This window comes from Rhipicephalus microplus, unplaced genomic scaffold (genome assembly GCF_043290135.1).
Source record: "Rhipicephalus microplus isolate Deutch F79 unplaced genomic scaffold, USDA_Rmic scaffold_45, whole genome shotgun sequence".
NCBI lineage: Eukaryota > Metazoa > Arthropoda > Arachnida > Ixodida > Ixodidae > Rhipicephalus > Rhipicephalus microplus.
Genome location: NW_027464618.1, coordinates 1433267 through 1452180, shown reverse-complemented (window position 1 = coordinate 1452180; position 18914 = coordinate 1433267). Strand labels below are relative to the sequence as shown.

At 46.7% G+C, this 18914-nt stretch overlaps 1 protein-coding gene across 1 annotated transcript in view; it reads left to right on the top strand.

Annotated features, from left to right (window-relative positions):
• LOC142787116 (uncharacterized) overlaps window positions 1-14864 on the top strand; it is a 417172-nt gene extending 402308 nt beyond the window's left edge. The window contains exon 3 of the mRNA XM_075884723.1: window positions 12549-14864. Within this exon, the coding sequence (XP_075740838.1) occupies window positions 12549-12716 (168 nt within the window). The 3' untranslated portion in view covers window positions 12717-14864. The remainder of the gene's footprint in view (window positions 1-12548) is intronic.
• The last annotated feature ends 4050 nt before the right edge of the window (window positions 14865-18914 follow it).

Sequence of the window (18914 nt, the reverse complement as noted above, 5' to 3'; positions counted from 1 at the left end):
AGACGGGGGTAAGAGTTACGTAATGTGTTTTGCGCACTCATTCGCATCGTGCTCTAAGATCCCCATGAGGGGTGCACGCGGAACTGCGCCTCCAGTCCCGAGTGAAAGCGAGGGAACGTTTCTTTTCGGCGGCTGCTGCTGCTCGCGGATCGCATTAATGGAGAGGAGGATGCGGGAGAGAGCACATGCAGGCTGAGGAGAGACAGAGGGAGGGATGACGTATTTGTCATTGACAGATGGTAATTGTAACGCCGCGGGCCAGCGACTGCCGGGGCAGCCGATCACGCCCGGTGGGACGAGACGTTGTGCACGCGACGCTTCTCTCCTGTTTTATGCGCTCGTGGCTTTCACGCTGGATTGCTCCTCTCGTTGTCTTCGCATCGTTGATCTCTCCTCACCCGGCTTATGTGAGGATATGAACGGCTTTTGCATCATGTAGAAGGTTTCCGCGTGAGTGCTTGTGATGGTGAATGACAGCAGCCCAAACTTTGGCAGAAGAAAGCACTCAGGCCAAATGTACTGGCTTCGTGCGGTCTGCTTTCATACGCCGAGGTCAGTTGCATGTTGAAATACAGGGCGAACAAACTCTGCCATGAAACGAGGTCAAGACAGCATAAACGCAGTGTTTGCACGCCTTGGTTTTTAGCGAGAAGACGTGCCAAATAGCTCATTGATTTATTCTTCTCAGGTCTCTTGTGCGACGGCTGTTTAGTCAGTGAGCGTTTGCAGTATATGATTAATTTTGCTGGATTATTTTCCTTTGTTCTTGGCCAATTGTACCTAATATCAAAACGTATGGATCGATACGAAACTTTATTTTAAGTCGTGATGTGCATGACTCAGCGTGCAGCGGGTTGCTCCCGCGTCGGGACAGTCAGGAGGCACATTTCTTGTCAACAATGTCCACTTCTGACATGTGAATCTCGCAGTGTACTTGCCTTAAAGCGTGATGCCGCGCGTTCATTTAATGTCGAGTTCATGTTCCCCTAATAGGCTGAAGTAGTGCGACAAATAACCGGATTATTCTTCCGTTTACGAGATGTCACCACACTGATTTCCCATGGGAACTATCAAACCTGTGCGAAGTGGTCCCGTCCGCGCACGTCCTTTTCTCGGTCAACCGCCAAGCAGAGGGCTCCGCAAATTCGACGGCGCATGGAAGAAAGCACGGGAGCAGCCGCTCTGTCTTTGCCGATCGAATCTGCAAATGCGCTTCCACTCGGCCCCGACTTCTTCAGCCGGAGGAAGACGAGGACTGCGTGCGCGATGTTACTCTATGTACCTCCTCTCTTCCGAAGAGGAAGGGGAGGAAGTCGAAAGACCAGGACTGCGTCCCTTTCTCAGTGCGCGCTCACGAGAAGACGACCACGATGGCGAGTGTGTTGGACGGGGACGCGAAACGCGCGCGCCTACTGAATACGAGAATCAGATCGAGGAGGCACTGCGCTGACTGTTTACTTGTACAATGAGGGCTAGAAAGAAAGTTTCGCTCGGCAGATTCTTTTCCCTCAACGAGGCTGAAGTTCGCGCTGGTGTCCGTGCGTTGGGTGGGTTTTGCGCGTGTTCGCGTAGTTTTGGGGTTGTAGAGATCTCTGAGCGACGCTATTCGTTGGTAGAGCATGACTAACATGCCGCAAAACAGCGAAAAAATATAATGGAGAGGTGAGGGGGGGGGGCAGGGTACTCAGAGCTTACAGCACCCTGTTGTGTGTGTTTATTCCCCCCCCCCCCCCTTCTTTTTTTTTCGCTGTTCTGAACAACATTCATAAACACGTTTGCTCACCTAAGAACTCTTTTGCATGACTTCTGAGTTATCCGCTGCGGTGTAGTGGTTACAAAGCTAAAGGTTGCGCGTTCGATCCCGCCCGCTGTGGTTGCATCTCGGTGCATACATATAATCATAAGACCGTGGGGTGTCGCTATACGCGACGTTCGAACGAAGGTTCTTGCCAAGTTCAACACGGCCAATGTCCGAATGCCAGCTGTAGCGACGCCTCGTGTTTTCTCCTCACGAGCACTCTACAATGTAATACATGAACAGCTTTGGTATAGTTCGTCTATAGTCCGTCTGGGTGATGTCGTTCCTCTACACCGGGCATTTATTTGTATTGTTACTGCATATGTGATTTGGGTATGAGCCTCTGAGTAGCGGGAAACAGGCAGGTTAGAGGACTTTCGGCTAGCGAGATAGGCCTCCGGTGCACGACACCTTCAAGTCTACCGGTACAATAAACGTAACAGTATTACATGGAGGTATTCGCTTCTCCATGAGCTTGCTTTCTTGGGATATCTTTATCTGCAATCTGCTATAGCATTACTATAAGTCGGCGAGCACACTCGTGTGTCCATTCACTCAGACTCCTGCTTGAGCCGTGAATCTGAGCCTGATCCAGTGAGTCCGCGGGAGTAATATTTGGGCCAGTTTGAGTCCGAGTTAGTACGGCTCAGGAAAGTTTTATCGAGTCTGTGTCCGAGTGAGTCTAAAGCGCGAGATACATTTCTTGAGTGAGGCTGAGTGCGTTCCTTCCTTTTTTTTTCGCTCACCTATATAGCTTCGACTACGCAACTGTGTTGTGCCATGGTTGTACTGTTAGAAAGATGTCGGTTGCATTTGTCTGTCTTTATGGTACAGCGTCATCGTGTAGCCGTTACTGCCGCGTCCTCCTTACGAATATCTCGTCAAAATCTGATTCGCATCGACATTTTAAGGTAATAAAAGGATAGAAACCTCGTTTACATGTATAATGAATTTTTTTTTTCCGTGAAAGTCAGCGGCACCTTCACGTGCCTTCGCGCATTTCTCGCGGGAACTATCGTTTTCACTATTTGTTCTCTTTCGTTTTTCTTTCTTTTTTTTATGGTGTCATTCTCCACGCTTACCTTCGAGCACTCCGTCGCTGCCGCCAGTGAAAAGCGGTATCCCATTTCGGTGGCGTCTCCAGTGGCGCATTTCTTAATAGGCGGTCCCTCTTATTTGTCGATATGGCGAGTCTTTCATTCACTATACACACACACGGCTGTGCAACTCGAAGTCTCTTTCGTGGTATGCACTGGGACGCAATGTTTTGTTCCCCTTCCTCCAACCTTCGGTTCGAGTCGAAGTAAAAATCGACGCTCAAGCTCCGGCCGGAACGAAATTCCAGCGAGTCCCTCTCCACGAAATTGAGTGTCCCCATAGCACGATCTTCGATCTGGGAATGCGGCATTCCACAGCGACCGTACTCCCGAACCGAAACCTTCTCAACGGAGAGAGAAGAAATGCACGATTGATGATGGTGTCCCATTTATCCCCCATCTCTATGCTGTCACTTCTTTTGTGTACGTGCTTGTGTGTATCTGTGTGTGTGTGTGTCTGTGTGTGTGTGTGTGTGTGTGTGTGTGTGTGTGTTTGTTGTTTTGTTCGTTTGTTTGTTTGTTTGTTTTCCTACTGCAGTAGGTTTGAACGGCACCGTTGACGTGGGATGCCGGGTAGAAATGGAGACTGCAAAAAGGGCCTTCCTAAAACAGTAGAAGCGGCCAGTTGGTGGGCGGAGATGACCTTCGAGACTGGTAGCGCGTTCAGCTGAAAAGAAACAAGGACGGCGCGGTGGTCGAGTTGAAGAGAAAGGCTTCCAAGTGTTTTTAGGTTCCTTCTTCGTTTTTAACAGTATATTTTCGGTAGCAATGACTCAATATTAAAAAAACAAAGGTTGGGCTTTTGTTTGATTTTATTACTTCAATTTTTTTTCTTAATAACCGGTAAACTGTCTGGTCTGAATGTACGAATGAACATTTATTGCACTCTCCTCGTTTCGCGCTTTTTTGCTGTTTGCCATAAATAATACTTCAAGTACTTAAAAAAACTTATAACCAATTTTGGGCGATCTTACTGGAAGGAAAGGCATGTGTGTGAGACATGTGGAAGGAAACAACAACAAAACAACATTCTCGTTGTCGTCATCATCTTCACTTCTTTCTCCTATTATATTTCCCTTCTTTCCCCTCTTTTATAAGCATGATTGTCATTCCTGCTGCTTTGTTGACTTGTAACGGGGTCGAGACCTCGTAAATCTTTCGAGTTTTCTTACTCCTTCTATAAAAACAAATTAAATTTATTTACTCATTTATTGTTTGTTTGATATGACGCCGGTTGTTCGAAGGGAAGGGGAAGAGAAAACACTCGAGCACTGCGCCGGTTATGGTGGTGCACTCTTCGACGGTCGCGAACTGACGAAGGCGGCCTTTAGCTGCGCTGCGCGTAAATCGATCCGGCACCGCGAGGAAGGTTGGACAAGTTTGTTAATTTGTGGTCAATTACTTGATGGCTTATTTATCTGGTTATTGAAGCTCGGTGTTCAGTACTTCTTTGCTGCGAGAGGATTTTAGTTAGTGCACTCAAGGATATACCTCCGCAACCTGCTGCGCGCTGCGTAACGCTGCGTCCAAGCCTGCCTCCTACAGCATTAGTTTACCGGGTGCGACATCTGAAACGTGTACTGCACCTACAGGCGTCAACAGGCCTGCCTTTGAGTGTTGCTTCACGCCATATCGTGAAGCAAGAAGCTGTAATAACCAATATTCTTCGATGCAACAGACAAGTCAAGGCATCAGACAAGGCATTATTCTCGAGGACAAGTACTGATTTGGTGCGTTCAGGCTAGGTCAACTAGCAACATGAAGGACAGAGACGGTGAAGATGGTCGCTTAGTGCCAATTTACCATTTATTGTTTGCTACAGACAATTTCTTAGACCACGAGAAAAAAAAAGTGAAACTGGGGTTGTTAAACGCTCAATACACAAATGCCACTATTGGCGGCGGCGGCCTCTTCACGTGTAATTCTTGACGTGCCGCGAAAGCTGCCTTCACAATGATGAGGGCGTTATGTGCGGAGAAAAATCATCCGAGTTTCGTATAACACGTACCTGCATTACCAGAGCATACCCTTACTTTCTAACACTCGGAATGATTTTGCAGACTCTCATTCAGACAGCTTCCGGTTAGACACACGTCGCAACCACCACAGTTTAAAGGGATCACTCTCATGACGCCTTTTACACATACCCACAAATCCGTCGTGGTGCTTCCCGTCATCATCGCGTTCCTGCTTCTTCGTAAATGTCTCTGTCCGGTCGTCCAACGCTGTACTTCGGCTTAGCAGCGATCACAGTCCACTGCACCCTATTGGCTTCAGGTTACTCATTTAAGTTCCAAATTCACCAAAATTCACACGTACTTCGTTTGCTGCCGCTATACCACCGTATAGTATTGTCGTTCGCAGCCATCTTGTCTGTCTTGGTCGCGGCAGTTCGAGATCTCGCAAGAACTGTCAGTAGGTACGCAATGGCCATAGCGGACGCAACGTAAACGCCGAGATCTTGCGTGCGCAAATGCATGCATCTCGCTTAGGTTCAGCGCATGCGCACTCTTGCCCCCTTTCGCGCGTTGCGAACGCTAGGCCGCTGCGCGCTCTAAACTAAAAAAATCTCTATTGACATAGCTATTCGTGGCAGTGATACGTGTACATAAGTCAATAACATATCGTTGCTGTCTTGTTCCCAGGAGTGGCCAACGGTTACGTAAAACTGTTTAAAAAAGGAAATGAGTTAGTTGGCGCCCTGTCGTTTGTCCTATACATGTAGTGCGTGACATTGACGATAAACGCACGGAAGCTTGCTGGATTTGGTAAGATATGATGAAGCATCACGTCTTTGTCATTAGGGAACACACAATTTTATTTGATTGTGCTATTGCTGGTATTGATTCTATTATGTCGAGTAACATGAAACTTTATTAAGGACAAATAGAAAATAAAGAATAGACTGCAGGAGGTTTGAACGATATTGCAGCCGAGGTGCAGGAGACGTCTAAGGGCTTGCGTATATAGAGAGCGTTAAGGATATAAATAACGAAATTAGAGAGGGGAGGGGGGATGGTTCGGCTGCTGACCCTGAGTCTGGGCAGTTGGTTGGGGCCTGTGAAGCAGGTCGTCAAGAAACCTTTCACAATGCAGCCGCAGTGCTTTGTGGTGCTTGGTCAAACAGGAGACGGGGAAGGGCTGACTGGTAAGCGCGCCTTTTACCGATACAAGAAAGGCAATACACGCGACGCTCTGAAATGGACTCGTCCGTCAAGCAACCAACGACGACTAAACAGGGAGCGAGGTATATCGATGGTGGGAAGCCGAATCTGCTGGCACTTTTCTTCCGTGGCTTCGCGCTTTCAAGCTTCTCGACCAAAAAGGGGGCGCTTACGTAAGGCGCCGGTTATATAAATAACCGGGGATCGTCAGGTGTTGCGAACGACCGCTTGACTGCAGCGTATCTTCATTCGGTACTCGGACGTGTCCACATATATCCCGTTTCGGGAAAATGGTAGGGGTGGTGTCAGAACTTTCTGCCCCAGGTTTCTTCTCTGCTGCGCAACGCTGCGATGAGCGTCAGCGTCAATGCCGCTGCCAGTGTAAGTGTTGGCGACCACTGCTTCGCATCTGCACACGGTTCTTTTTAGCGGGAGATGGTGTAACTTTTTCTTTAGTTAGCACGATTGAACAAGCCACGTAAGTTTCGTGCTACGCTTAAGCTCATTAATACGAAGTTGCGTCTTACTGCAAACTAGGTTCACTATATTAGAAAATTTGTTAGATATACTTTTGGCACTATAATTATCAAGACTTTTTTTATTTACTTCGTAATAACCGTACTTTGTTATATGTTGGATTGTTATATCGAGCCTTTAGTTTCTTTGTTTTCATCAATTATGCTTCGATCTCTGATAATCCAGCCTCACCTCACTCAGTGAGGGTGGTATATCCATGGAGTTGGCGGTCGTTCGTGCGTCTCGCGTCGCATCGCCGCTCTTCATAAGCGCGTTTCTCCTCCTGTGTTCTCGCAATGCACACTTGCTGCTGACCACCACGCCAGCTCGGCGCCTGTACTCGACTGACGTTGCGGAACACGTACTGACCAATTTTTTGTCACCTTAATGCGGTGGTTTTATTGTTTTGTAGATTGCTACAGGGATTTCATCAGGTTAATACTTCGAATGCACATTTTAACCATTAAAGAGATAAATCCCCGTGCCATGTAGCTAGTCGTGTACGTACTAATTACTAAATGTTGGCTCTTCCATCAGTTCCCAGATGGCATCGAGGGTTCTAGCACGCAGAATGAGCCACTAACAAGTCAAGGATGTGCGTCGTATACACCTCTGCTGTGAAAAAAAAAAATGAGGAGTGGCTTAGCTCAGCTACGCCAGGATATACGTAGTGTGAATTACTTACGTACGAACGAACCACGGATGAATGGGTGGATGGATCAACAATGGACATAGGCATGCACGAACGGAGGAAGCACGGATGGACCATAGATAGATGGATGAACAGACTAGCTAGCGAGGGATCTCAGGTCAGTGAAGCGCGAGCCTACTAGTGACACATCACTCCAGGATCTTCCAGGCCTTCTCCAGAGTGGCGACTATGTTCAGTGTGACGTCACTGCTCCCAGCGCTTGCACAGAACTGCTCACAGAACTGCACAGAAGCCGCGTGAAACTGCTCAGCCTCGGCCAGTGTATCTTGTTCTGGGAAAAAATGACAGGTGCTTGTTAGGGTAAGATATGTGAATTAGGTGGAATCTGCTAGAGGACCACTATAAGAACCACTATAAGGTAAAGAATACTATAAAGTAGTGACAGTGGTTTTACGTCGTATCCACAGGTCCTGTTGCATCGCGATAATTTTTACGAGAAGCTACTTGCCCTTGACGCTTCGCCTGCGTCTCAAACAAGCTGGGCATTGTGTCGGATTATCATGGTTGATGCGCTCAGCGCTAAGCCACCCTGCTTTATAATGGAATACCCGGCAGCATCCATATTACAATTCATTGCTAATCCCACCTTTTAGCGCCGATGCCACTACACTGAAGAATGCGATGAGGCTGACCATACTGTCGCATTCGCGTTGAACAAACGCATACTTTCTCTCTCTCTCTCTCTCTCTTCATTTTAGTGGGCCCAGTCAATGAGAACGAGAAAATGCAATTTTATTTTGTGTCACACGTTTTACACATTTTAAGCTTGAGATCTTAACTGCATCTTTCTTTCTAGCAGTGAACGTAAGTCGCAGGAAATTCATGAAGTGCCCTTTAGACGAATATTTCTCTATTTTTTTCTCCATTGCTTCGCTTTCAAAACCTTCTCGCTTACTTGCCTAAGAAGACTCGGAAACGAGAGCCATCTGTTTCTCCTTTTGGCTCCTCTTCTCATTTGATTCTGCTTACCCATGACCCCATCCCCCCCCCCTCCCCTCTCCCCGAGCCGCTAAAAAGTTATCTGCGCCTACTGGGGTTTTGCAGCATGATTCCGAAATCAGAGACATGACGCACATTCCAAACTTGCTGCACCTCACTTGCTTTTCAAGCTGAAATTCATTATTGTCTCGTACTCGGGTTGGACACCCGTTCGTCCGGGCCCGGGAATGGTGCCAGTTGTGATCTCTTTCCTCACACTCTCTCACCAAAATTAGTTTTCCCCGTTCCGCTAACATTACGCACTTGCTGTCTTCGACTGTGACTGTCAGGGGCGTAGTTCCTTACGCCGTGTGTTGTTCCCTCCTCTGTAGTACTAGCATGTAGCCACCTCTAGTTCATGAGTTGATCTATAGATGGCTTTATGTGTATATGTTCTTTGGAATAGTACAATTAGATGACGTTAGTGGCTTTCCCAGCGTACCACGAAGTGAATGGTGAGGGGGGCTAAGCGTTCGTCCGTGCGTCCGCCCGTTCCAAGGAGACAAACATACAGACGGATGGATGGACGAATGGACAGATAGACGGATGTATATGTCATGGTTTACCAATAAAACCCTCTTCGTCCCACTCACCATCATTTCACACCGTGGATGTGCTGGGATCTCTTTTTTGTGTGTGCATACGTATACTTGAAAACCATCAACAACGATTGAATTTTACCCCTCTCGTCCCCATTTTCATCGTTTTACCATGACCACCAGGCACATACACACATGCTATTTTCTGTTCTCGCCGTGCTCGTACCCAGCCAACCCAGTCCCTCTGAGCGAGTCAGACGAGCGAATTTGTCAGAAGGGTGCAACAGAAATCGAACCGTCGTCTAGGCCTGCTTGCTTCTTTGACGGCCGCAATTTTTCTCAAGATTGCAACTCCAGTGCCCGCCTGCCGTCGTTTGATCCCTGGATCGTGTTAGAGATGGGATTGATGTTACTTTCCTATCCCTGACACCTGAAATTCATTTTCTTTCCTTCTTGTTTTCGATGGTACAGTTTCACCAACCCCGTTTTGCCGGAAGCTCGCCTTGGGAAGCGGTCATTCACCGAGGGTTCAACAAAGTTTTTTTCTTGCTACAGGAGGTTGTTGCGCCGTACGTAGATGGCGCTAGCTATGTGCATTGAGAACTCTTTGTGTGACGGAAATAGAATCCAATGTCTGGTTTTTGTTTTTTCTTTTCAAAGAGAAGGAAGGCCAGTGCTCTTGTTGAAGCTGCAGCCGCTGCGACACACAATGTTGTACTGTCTATTATCGCTCCAAGTGTCCATCTTTTCTTCAAGTTCTGTCTTCCCTAAATTCTGCTTCGTGGGTTACGCTAGGCTATCTTCGACTTCCTGGAGTTCTTCGGCGTGCTTCATTAATCAATTTTTGCCTTAGTTTTCGCTTGCGTGTTCTGTTCCACAGTTCTCTTTTAGAGTTCACAGACAAAAAGAAAAGAACTAATAAATGAGGACCATGCTTGGACTTGTATTTAGTCTTCACTCTCGATGCACTTCCGGCCTGTGATAACGGATACTCAGGTGTGGAAGATGTGACAGTATAGGGGAAGACGCAAAAATATGTGCGCGAGGCTGTATCACGCATCTATGCCAAGGCTTTATTTTTTACTTTCCTTTAAAAAATGATTTTGAAAAAAAAACGATTCGCGATTATATCAGAATGAACACCGAACGCCGTGCTTGCAGACCCGTTCTTGTGTGTATAAACACTAAGATACTCGCTGATTGCGACATGCCGAGCTTTGAGGAGAAGCACCCCAGTCTCTTGACAGGGCACCCCAGCTGATGAGTTATAGAGAGGGTGTTTCTTTCTCGTCGGGATCGAGGTGGAGAGGACGCGGTGGGGTTGCGGGAGATTAACGACTTCCAGTAGCCCGAGTGGAGGCTTAACTTGTTCAGTTCTGATCTGTAAAGCCGCCATTGATTCTTCTTTTTTTTTCAAACTTTGTTTTGATTTAACGCCTCGACCCTTCCCCCCCCCCCCCCCCCCCGCTCTATTTATTTGTACGCACGCATACCTTTCCCTTCGTTCGAAATTCTTCCCAGTGTCCATGTTTCTTTTTTCCTCTCGTTTATGCACTCAGTTTAGCATTTTTCTCACTTTGTTTAGATTGTATTTTTCGCGTTTTTCCGAACTAGTCGTGTTTGTTGGCGGCATCTCTCTACCCTGCGCACTCTTCAGCATTTACTTTTTCTCTCCGCCGTTCTCAACTGCAAAGGAAGTATGTGCCTCGTGAGCGCGTCTATTAAGCAGCGTGTGGCCGTCCGAGTTTTGAGCTGCACATCGTTAACAGTCGTAAATTGAATCAAAGCGTCGATCCTAACACACACACGCACGCGCACACACACACACACACACACACACACACACACACACACACACACACACACACACACACACACACACACACACACACACACACACACACACACACACACACACGCATACTTTCTCTCTCTCTCTCTTCATTTTAGTGGGCCCAGTCAATGAGAACGAGAAAATGCAATTTTATTTTGTGTCACACGTTTTACACATTTTAAGCTTGAGATCTTAACTGCATCTTTCTTTCTAGCAGTGAACGTAAGTCGCAGGAAATTCATGAAGTGCCCTTTAGACGAATATTTCTCTATTTTTTTCTCCATTGCTTCGCTTTCAAAACCTTCTCGACAATAGTCGTTTCCCCGAAGCTCATCGTCGCCATCGCCGCGTCATCTCATTACACCGGACACGCTCCCTCCCGTTGTGTAATCAGTGCGTGCGAGCTCAAGCGAGGCTTACCGCCCGCGTGAAAGGGATCGTTTACGCCGAGCCCGGTTGTTTAGGTCATGCGCGAAGCGCGTGATTGCACCGTATAATGCTACACGCACAGAGCACCACGGCCACGACGCTGGGGCGGGACAGCCGTTTCCATAATGCACGATGCGTTTTGAAAAATGAGAGAACCGCTCTCCCCTCTCTCTCTCGCCTTTCTCCTTAACTCCCTCCTCGCATCTCGCGCTGTGCGAGCTCTTTCACCCTGCAGACCTTAGAGAAAAACAAGTGAAAGAATGAACCCGGCGGCGGCAGTGGGGCGGCCCTTTTTGAGAGCGTGTTATGGATGTCACTGCAACGTCGCCGTCCGCTATACTGCCTGAACAGGGCTGGTTCGTTCGCCGTACCTCGCTTCTTTTTCTTCCTACGCACTCTCTCTCTTTCAACCATTTTGTTCTTGTTTACTTTAGCTTGTTTATGGCGGTCGTAAATACGTCTATACATGAGTGGAGGAGCGTCACTGTTGTTCGCACTCCTTGTTTTTGCCGCAAGTAGACTTTGTCCTTGGATTTGTGCTTTTGTCTTCCCGTCGGTGCGCTGTATTTTTTTTTCTCCGCATTCTCGAGAAGGAGAACTGAGGGGGAAGTTGTAGCAGTGTTTGTCCTGTTGCCGTATATATATATAGTGTCCCCCCCTCCCCCTGTTTACGCAGCCATCACCCTCCATATCGTAAATTACGTTTTCGCGTCGACTGTGACTTTCCGATGCATTAGTTAAGTTTTGCTCGTCTTCTTTCCTTTCATTTGGTCGGATTTTTCTCGAACGACGAATGGTGTTTTGGCGCATTCGCGACTTTTGGCTTCCGAAGATGGCCCACCCAGACGCCTCAGTGACATCACTTTAAAAAAAACATAAGAATCTATAAAAAGCCCAGCGGAAATGTGACCGTACACAAAGGGCTGCAACGCTGGATTCTGTAGAAAAGCCGCTATTCGATGGCTGGGGAAAAAATATTCGAGGCCCTATTGGGATCTTGCTCTTCTTTATTCATGTTCTTGATCTTTTTCAGGAGGGTCCGTTTCTTCTTCTATTGTTGTTGTATCTGATAATGATAATAAAAAGACGACTAAAACAAATACGCGAGCATGTATCTTTCGATACGCTTCTATGGTACAGCGTGTAAATTACAAGTATTTTGATTGACGACTATTCCGCCCACTTAAGATTTACACTATTTTGTTTTTCCATTTACGTTTTGAGATTTTCAGAAGTTCCTGTTATAAAAGATCTTTTCAGGCTGAAGTCTCGAAGCTTTACAATCCCAGCTCTTTCACTTAGTCACGTAACGTAAAATTGTTTTCTGGTCCTTCTCATTTGCAGAGGTGCCTCTTCCTGTTGGTGAGGGTTGCATCGAGGAAGTGTGAAATGAAGCTTCTTGTTCTGCTATAACTGTGGAGGATTTTCGCGGTTCCTCTACTAATTGTCTCTTTCCTTTTTCTTTCTTTTTCTCTTTGCAGGTGAGTGTTACGAGATTCCCCCGTTGTGTTCGAATCGCAGCGGTACTTCTTCCCACGTACGTGGCACCAACGCCTATTCTCGGTCGGTACGTTATAGGTCTGTGTGGTCACAACATCAGCGAAATCATGATTGGTACATGGGAAATGGTCTTAATAAAAAATTATTGAAACAGACGGAGAACCAGCACTTTGGTCCAGTCAAGAGGGGCAGTAACAGCACAAATAAAAAAAAGCTAGCAAGGAAAATGAAACATGCGTGTAAACTAGTGTACAATACACTCAACACTTACCAGTATATCAAAAGAACATTAGGCATTTTGTTGAACAGGAACAGTAACAAGGAGACCAATATATATTTGAACACTATACTAAGGGAATAAAGTGCAAATCTGTTTGCATTGTATTTTTCACTTCATGTGTTTTCTTTGAAAACTATTGTGCCTTTTTTTTTGATAGCATGTATCAGTGTATCACACCTGCTATATATAGCCTCTGATTGAGGCTGCAGTGTTAATAAATAAATAAATAAATAAATAAATAAATAAATAAATAAATAAATAAATAAATAAATAAATAAATAAATAAATAAATAAATAATGTAGTAAGCTTCTCATTTATGGAAATTTCCCGTGAAAGTGAATTCCATTCTTTCGTTGTGTTTGTGGTCGTCCTACGTGCAAATCTTTGTGCTAATAAACGAGCACGTTTGCGTCGGCTTATCCCAGCATTCGTTGTTATAAGTGGTCGTGGGGGTAATAGTGCGGGTGTAATGCTGGTGCAAAGAAAAATAAAACTTCAATGACGGCATTTTATTCGTCCTTCCGACAGGGGAATGAAGTCTAGTTGCACTGATTAAATATATGAGTCGAATTTTGGACATTCAAATATAACTCTATATTCCTTACGTTGTATATGCCTTTTTCGGAAATATAGTATCATTTCTTGATGAATGTGCGGCAGACGATTGTTCGATTGAATAGAACGGAGGTTTTCTAAGCGAAAAGCTTTCAGTCAAACTGAAGTGTTTGTGTAGTTCCGGAAGCTTTCTTCGGGAATCACCAACGATCCCCGTGTTATACCTCTACAGATATAGCGGAAACAAATCAAATCTGTGGCAGCGCAACTTGTAAGGAGTTCGGCGAGATCGAGTCGGGACGCAACGGAAATACAGGCGCAGGGCAAACATCATTTCGCCGCCACTTCGCTTTTCTCTTAGAAAGCCAAAATATTTGGCGCGGTGGAGCAGCGGCCAAGACAGATCGAAGGGAAACCGTATTCCGCGGAGGTTTCTCGTGCGAGCCTTGCTATGCACACACAATGCTAGTCTTGGCTCACATATATAGTGAACGTCCGGGTGCGCCGAAGCCATGCTGTTTCTCTCGGAGATTACGGCACACAAGCCAAACGCAGCTTCGACGACGGCAGTCGATGGGAAAAGCCCCCAGGGGCTGTGAATGTTTCCCGCAATTCTCGCCCAGAACAACCCCTCCCTTCCTCTCTACCTCCCGCTCGTTTTCCTTTCCTCTCGTCTCATCGCGGGCGCGTTCTCTTGATGGCGCGGTGCGTGCTTTTTTACGTCACGTGGCGAATACCGTTTGTACTCGAATGTAACACGACGCCCCTCGCCTCCAGATTTTCGCTGGGTCAAGTTGGCCTAAGCTTTACAATCGAATACCGAAATAACTTTCTTTTGTTTCTTCCTGGACGCAATGGAAAGTTAACCCTGGCGTTACAGTCACTGTCGCGTTACAATCGATTAAGTACGGTACATTCATGCTCCAAACTAGCGTTCCTGGGGAGCAGAAAGTGCCTTGTGCCACCGTTTGCTTCTTTGTTCCTGCATCCGCGATGTTTCTGGATATTCACACAATCCCGCCCCTCTTGTGCCGTTCTCCATTAACGACTCCCCAGCCATCGTGCATGCTTTGCCGCTACACTGCCGTGCACAGCTGCAAAGGCTACGATACATGATGCTTCGGCAGCCTCGAGTGGGAAGTGAAACTGGGGCCACCTGTCTCCGAACTGAGAAAAGACTAATAAAAACAGCGAGAAGCACTTGTCCCATCGTGACGTGCTGCTGATCAGTACGAAGTCCTTACAATAGATCTCTGTCTTAAAAGCAGGAGGCTAAAGGCTTTCTTCAATACTCTATATATCAAACCACGTGACCGGCATACGCCAATAACGCTGCATGGAGTTGGCAAGATAAAACTCTTTCTCTCTCTCTCTCTCTGTGTGTGTGTGTTGGGAGGGGGGCGCTCCTACGTGTCCAGAATTTGTTTTCTATTAGCCGCGTCGCCAGGTCGCGCCCTGCCACTAGAAAGTTACCGGTAAAAGGGGGGGGGGGGTATGAATGTGTGGCAACCCCGCAATCCGGGGAACTGATACGGGCCCTCCCCCGCTGTTTGTATCACCCTCACGCGTCATTAAGCGTGAAGCCTTTGGCAAGCGTGTTCTAATGGATCCTTACTAATGAGGGGCACTCGCCGTCCCTCGTCCTCTCGTACTTCTGCAGCTTAACGCAATAGAAAAGTTTCAACCGCCTCCCTCGCTTTAGTGACGGCAAGACCCTCCAACGCTCATGAGGCAGAGTCTGTGGTTCGTATAAGTTTACTTTGTCGTGCAGCAGCTGCCTTGGCGATTAATATTCTCAGTCTTAGCATTGCCGCGTGTTTTCTCGCACCAAATGCTCTACTGCGAGAGCTATTAGGTAAAACTGGCCCTGAGCTCCGTATGATTCACATGGTCGTGTACTGCTTCTCATCTGAGCTTGTTTCCACTACCATGCGGAGCAGTTTTTATCTTTTCAACATCGCGACAAAGGAAAGAGCGTTTTGACGGTCAACTTGTTTCTTCAAGAAATAATTAGTCATTATTTTTATCTATACACTTTTTTTCTTGTTCATTACAGCAGACGGTATACTAAAGCATTTGAAAAATAAGGCGCGCACTTCGCTTCAGCGATAGTATTTTTTTGCGAACCTGAACGTAGAGGTTCAAGATGTGTATCTGGTTTCACTGAGTGTGTGTTGGTATTTTTCACGATGTGGTAGCCATGCAGGCGTTGTCTCGGATTCAAATAAACAGCTGTCTCATTAGGATTGCTTGCAATCCAGCTATCTATAAAAACACAGCTAACTGTGATGCTGGGAACTACATAAGAACAACAACAAAAATGTCAACGGTGACTTTCTATCACAGTGAACCATAGCGCTTGCGACCAAAAGTCATTCATACTTCGGTCCTTTTGTTTTGAAACCTTTATTAAAATACTGTATGCGCGCTTCATCTGCAGCCTCTGCCTCATCGCAGACGGCAGGCAGCGCCTACTTTACATTCATCTACGTTTTGAGTATAATTCACACGAATTTCTCCCGCTGTGTTTTGACTGCAAGGGCTCGCTTCTAGACTCCCGATCTTCCAGTGCACAGGAGATGCGCGACCACCGGAATCAGTGAGGGTCGGGGACTTCGACACGTACTGCTGTTTCTCGAATCCGCGCTGAAGGCATTCAGACGGGTGGCATCCGGTCTGGCGCAAGAGTAACCGGGCGTTGTTTCGCCTGCATGGTTACGTGCTTGCCTTGCAGACAGATGGCGCCGTCGTCGCCGCATGCATTCACACCGACGAGGCACGAACGATGGAGACGACATGCGTGTGGCTATACGCTCAGTACTGCCACGTAAATGCTTCTCAAGGCGTATATTCGTGCCATAGTTGGTTCGCACTCGCAGTAAAACAGCACCAGTGAAAGCAAGGGTCCTTGCTCTTTGTCTGGTCCCTAGTTTTTGCTGGAACTGTCTTACTCAATACAACAGTCCTCCTGCCCTCTCTACCTCTATCCGACGCCCATACGTGATGTAACAGGGCGTCGTCCTATTCGGATAGACGGCGCCGACTTCAGCCGCACCGACAATCTCACCTACACGAGTGGGTGTGTGCAGCAGGCAATTAGAGAGGTGGCAGTAATGCCGAAACGTATGAACGTTACCGCCACATGTACAGGGCTGCGTGTCGTGGGTGAGGTTGGGACTGTTTTTCTTCTCATGTGGTCGGCCTTGGCAGTACAATAGGCGAGAATGATAGAAAGAAGGGAGGGACGTAAGTTGGGTTGAACACAGCCTAAGTTTGACCTAAGTCTCGAATTCCGCCGATTCTCCAAGCGCAAAGGCAACCTACGCAACGCAGCTTGAGGACCCCGTGTTTTGGACCGCCAATTATCAAATTCTCCGCACACTGCAGGAGTTAATCACGGAGTTAATCGCGGATGCCGATAACGACATGCGTGTTATCAGCAGGACTTAGGCCTCTTGATGGGAAAGTGGCCAGTGCCCAGACTCTTAAAGAAAGGTATTGATATTAACTTTTGAGGTAGTTAAGTGCTGTCACAACATTCACTCCCTAAGTAGTAACTCCAGGTTGTAAGTTTTGTGGTCCATTACCTGCAGTTAGTACTTAGTTGAGTGTTGTGACAGCACTTTACCACCTCAAAAGTTAGTAAGTAGCAGTGCCCCCTTTTTTTAAAAGTGCAGTTTTCAAGAAAGGAAGCGTAAGCAAGCCGGATGACGATTATTGTTGTGGGATAAAAAGACACCCTTCTTACTCGATATCATTTTTTAAGTGTTCATTTTTCGTTCTACAGCTACAGAGCGCGGCGTTTCTAATAGACATTGATGACTCAAAAAAAATTATACTAAGGCTGAAGTGACGAGGTGACACAGCGCTGTCTTCAGCAGTGGAGCATACCGACTCAATACCCATAACCTTCACGTTTGTGTCTCAGCGAAACCATCTATCACTCTCTTCTTTTGGGAGATGATATACGTAATCTTGGAGTATATAGGCTCACCAGGTAGCAGCAGATATTTGCTTCCCTTAACTGGGAAATGTCCGCCACTGTAAATCAGTGGCTATGGTGCGACCAGAAGGTGTCGGGTTCGATCCCGGCTGCAGCGGTCGCATTTTGATGGAGGCGTGATAGTATAGAGACCCGTTTCCTGTACGGAGCATGTATATGAAAGTGTAAAAATATGCACCAGTGGTAGAAATATCTGAAGCCCTCCACAACGGCGTCCCTCTGTGGTATTGTGGCTTTGTGACGTAGAAAACCCGATAATAATAATAATAATAATAATAATGATAATAATAATAATAATAACTTATTGTACACATCCATAAGAAATACAAAGAAACGGGCCTGTCCCCAGGACTTGTGTGACTAGGCTCGGCAGAGCCGGTTACAGCGATGTGGATAGAAGGTAACAAAACTATATTGTTGTTTCCTTACCAACTCGCTTCGACAATATTTAGGTGACATTGTAGGAGCGTGCGTGGTCGTACAGTTGTGTTCTTTGCCTCTCTAAGTTTGTAATTGCTCCACCCCCTCTGCCGTGCTGTCGAGGTGTTCACCTCGAGAAACAGAGTTATTGGGCACGCTTTTTTTTTACTTCTTGCGGAAAAACAAAAAAAATCATTATGCGAAACAAAAATTGCAGCTGATCTTTTTGAAATGCAGGTTTGTGAGAGATCGTCTATTTATTCGTCATTCCGGCAGCAAGGTAGGAAAGGGTAAAAAAAATTGTTGAAGAATGCGTTAGGGAGCAACGTCGTTTGAAATTTTTTTCGGAATGGCGAGGTGCTACGAAGCGGGCGACCGTTGTTCCTTTTTATAGCGTCTGCACGCCGATTTGAAAACATTGAGCGCCTATTTTACGCATCTGTTACGCATCACGCGGTTGTTGAACTTCGGATTTTCTAGTCGTCTTCGCGAGGCATCTTGGTGTGCTGACTGACTTCATAATGGTCACTCTTCGTGCAAACATAGTTGGCCCGCATTGACGTGCTGGTTCATAAGTGAACTTTCCCGGCCGATGATAGAACAAAATAAATAGAAATAGAAAATCCTCTCTTCCCTACAGAATGGTAATTATTAACAATGTCTGAAATTTTGCGTGCGAAAACCGCGATATGATTATTTTAGATGTCGTTTAGAGGGGTAAAATCAATTGACAACCCGTTTTTTTTTCCTTTTTTTGTGCGCTGACTTTGCCTTACATATGTGCGTCTCCAGAATGGCGCCTCCATCGAAAATCTACCGCTGCGGCCGGAATCACAACCGCGACCTTCTAGTCAGCACCCGAAACCGAAAGGAAGACAGTTTGCGCGATGGCTAATCCGTTCCTCTAGCGGTCGGGGTCGTCCCCGTGTGTCACGCGACGAGATTAGTGCGGATTTGCGGCCGCCGAGCCTCATTGATACCGAGTGGGGAACTCTTGGGTCCGGGACAAGGGACGCCGCTATACTCGGCGAGTCGCGTAGTGCATCTTCCTTTCCTCTCGTACGCTGTATATGGTAACTGTTCTTTCT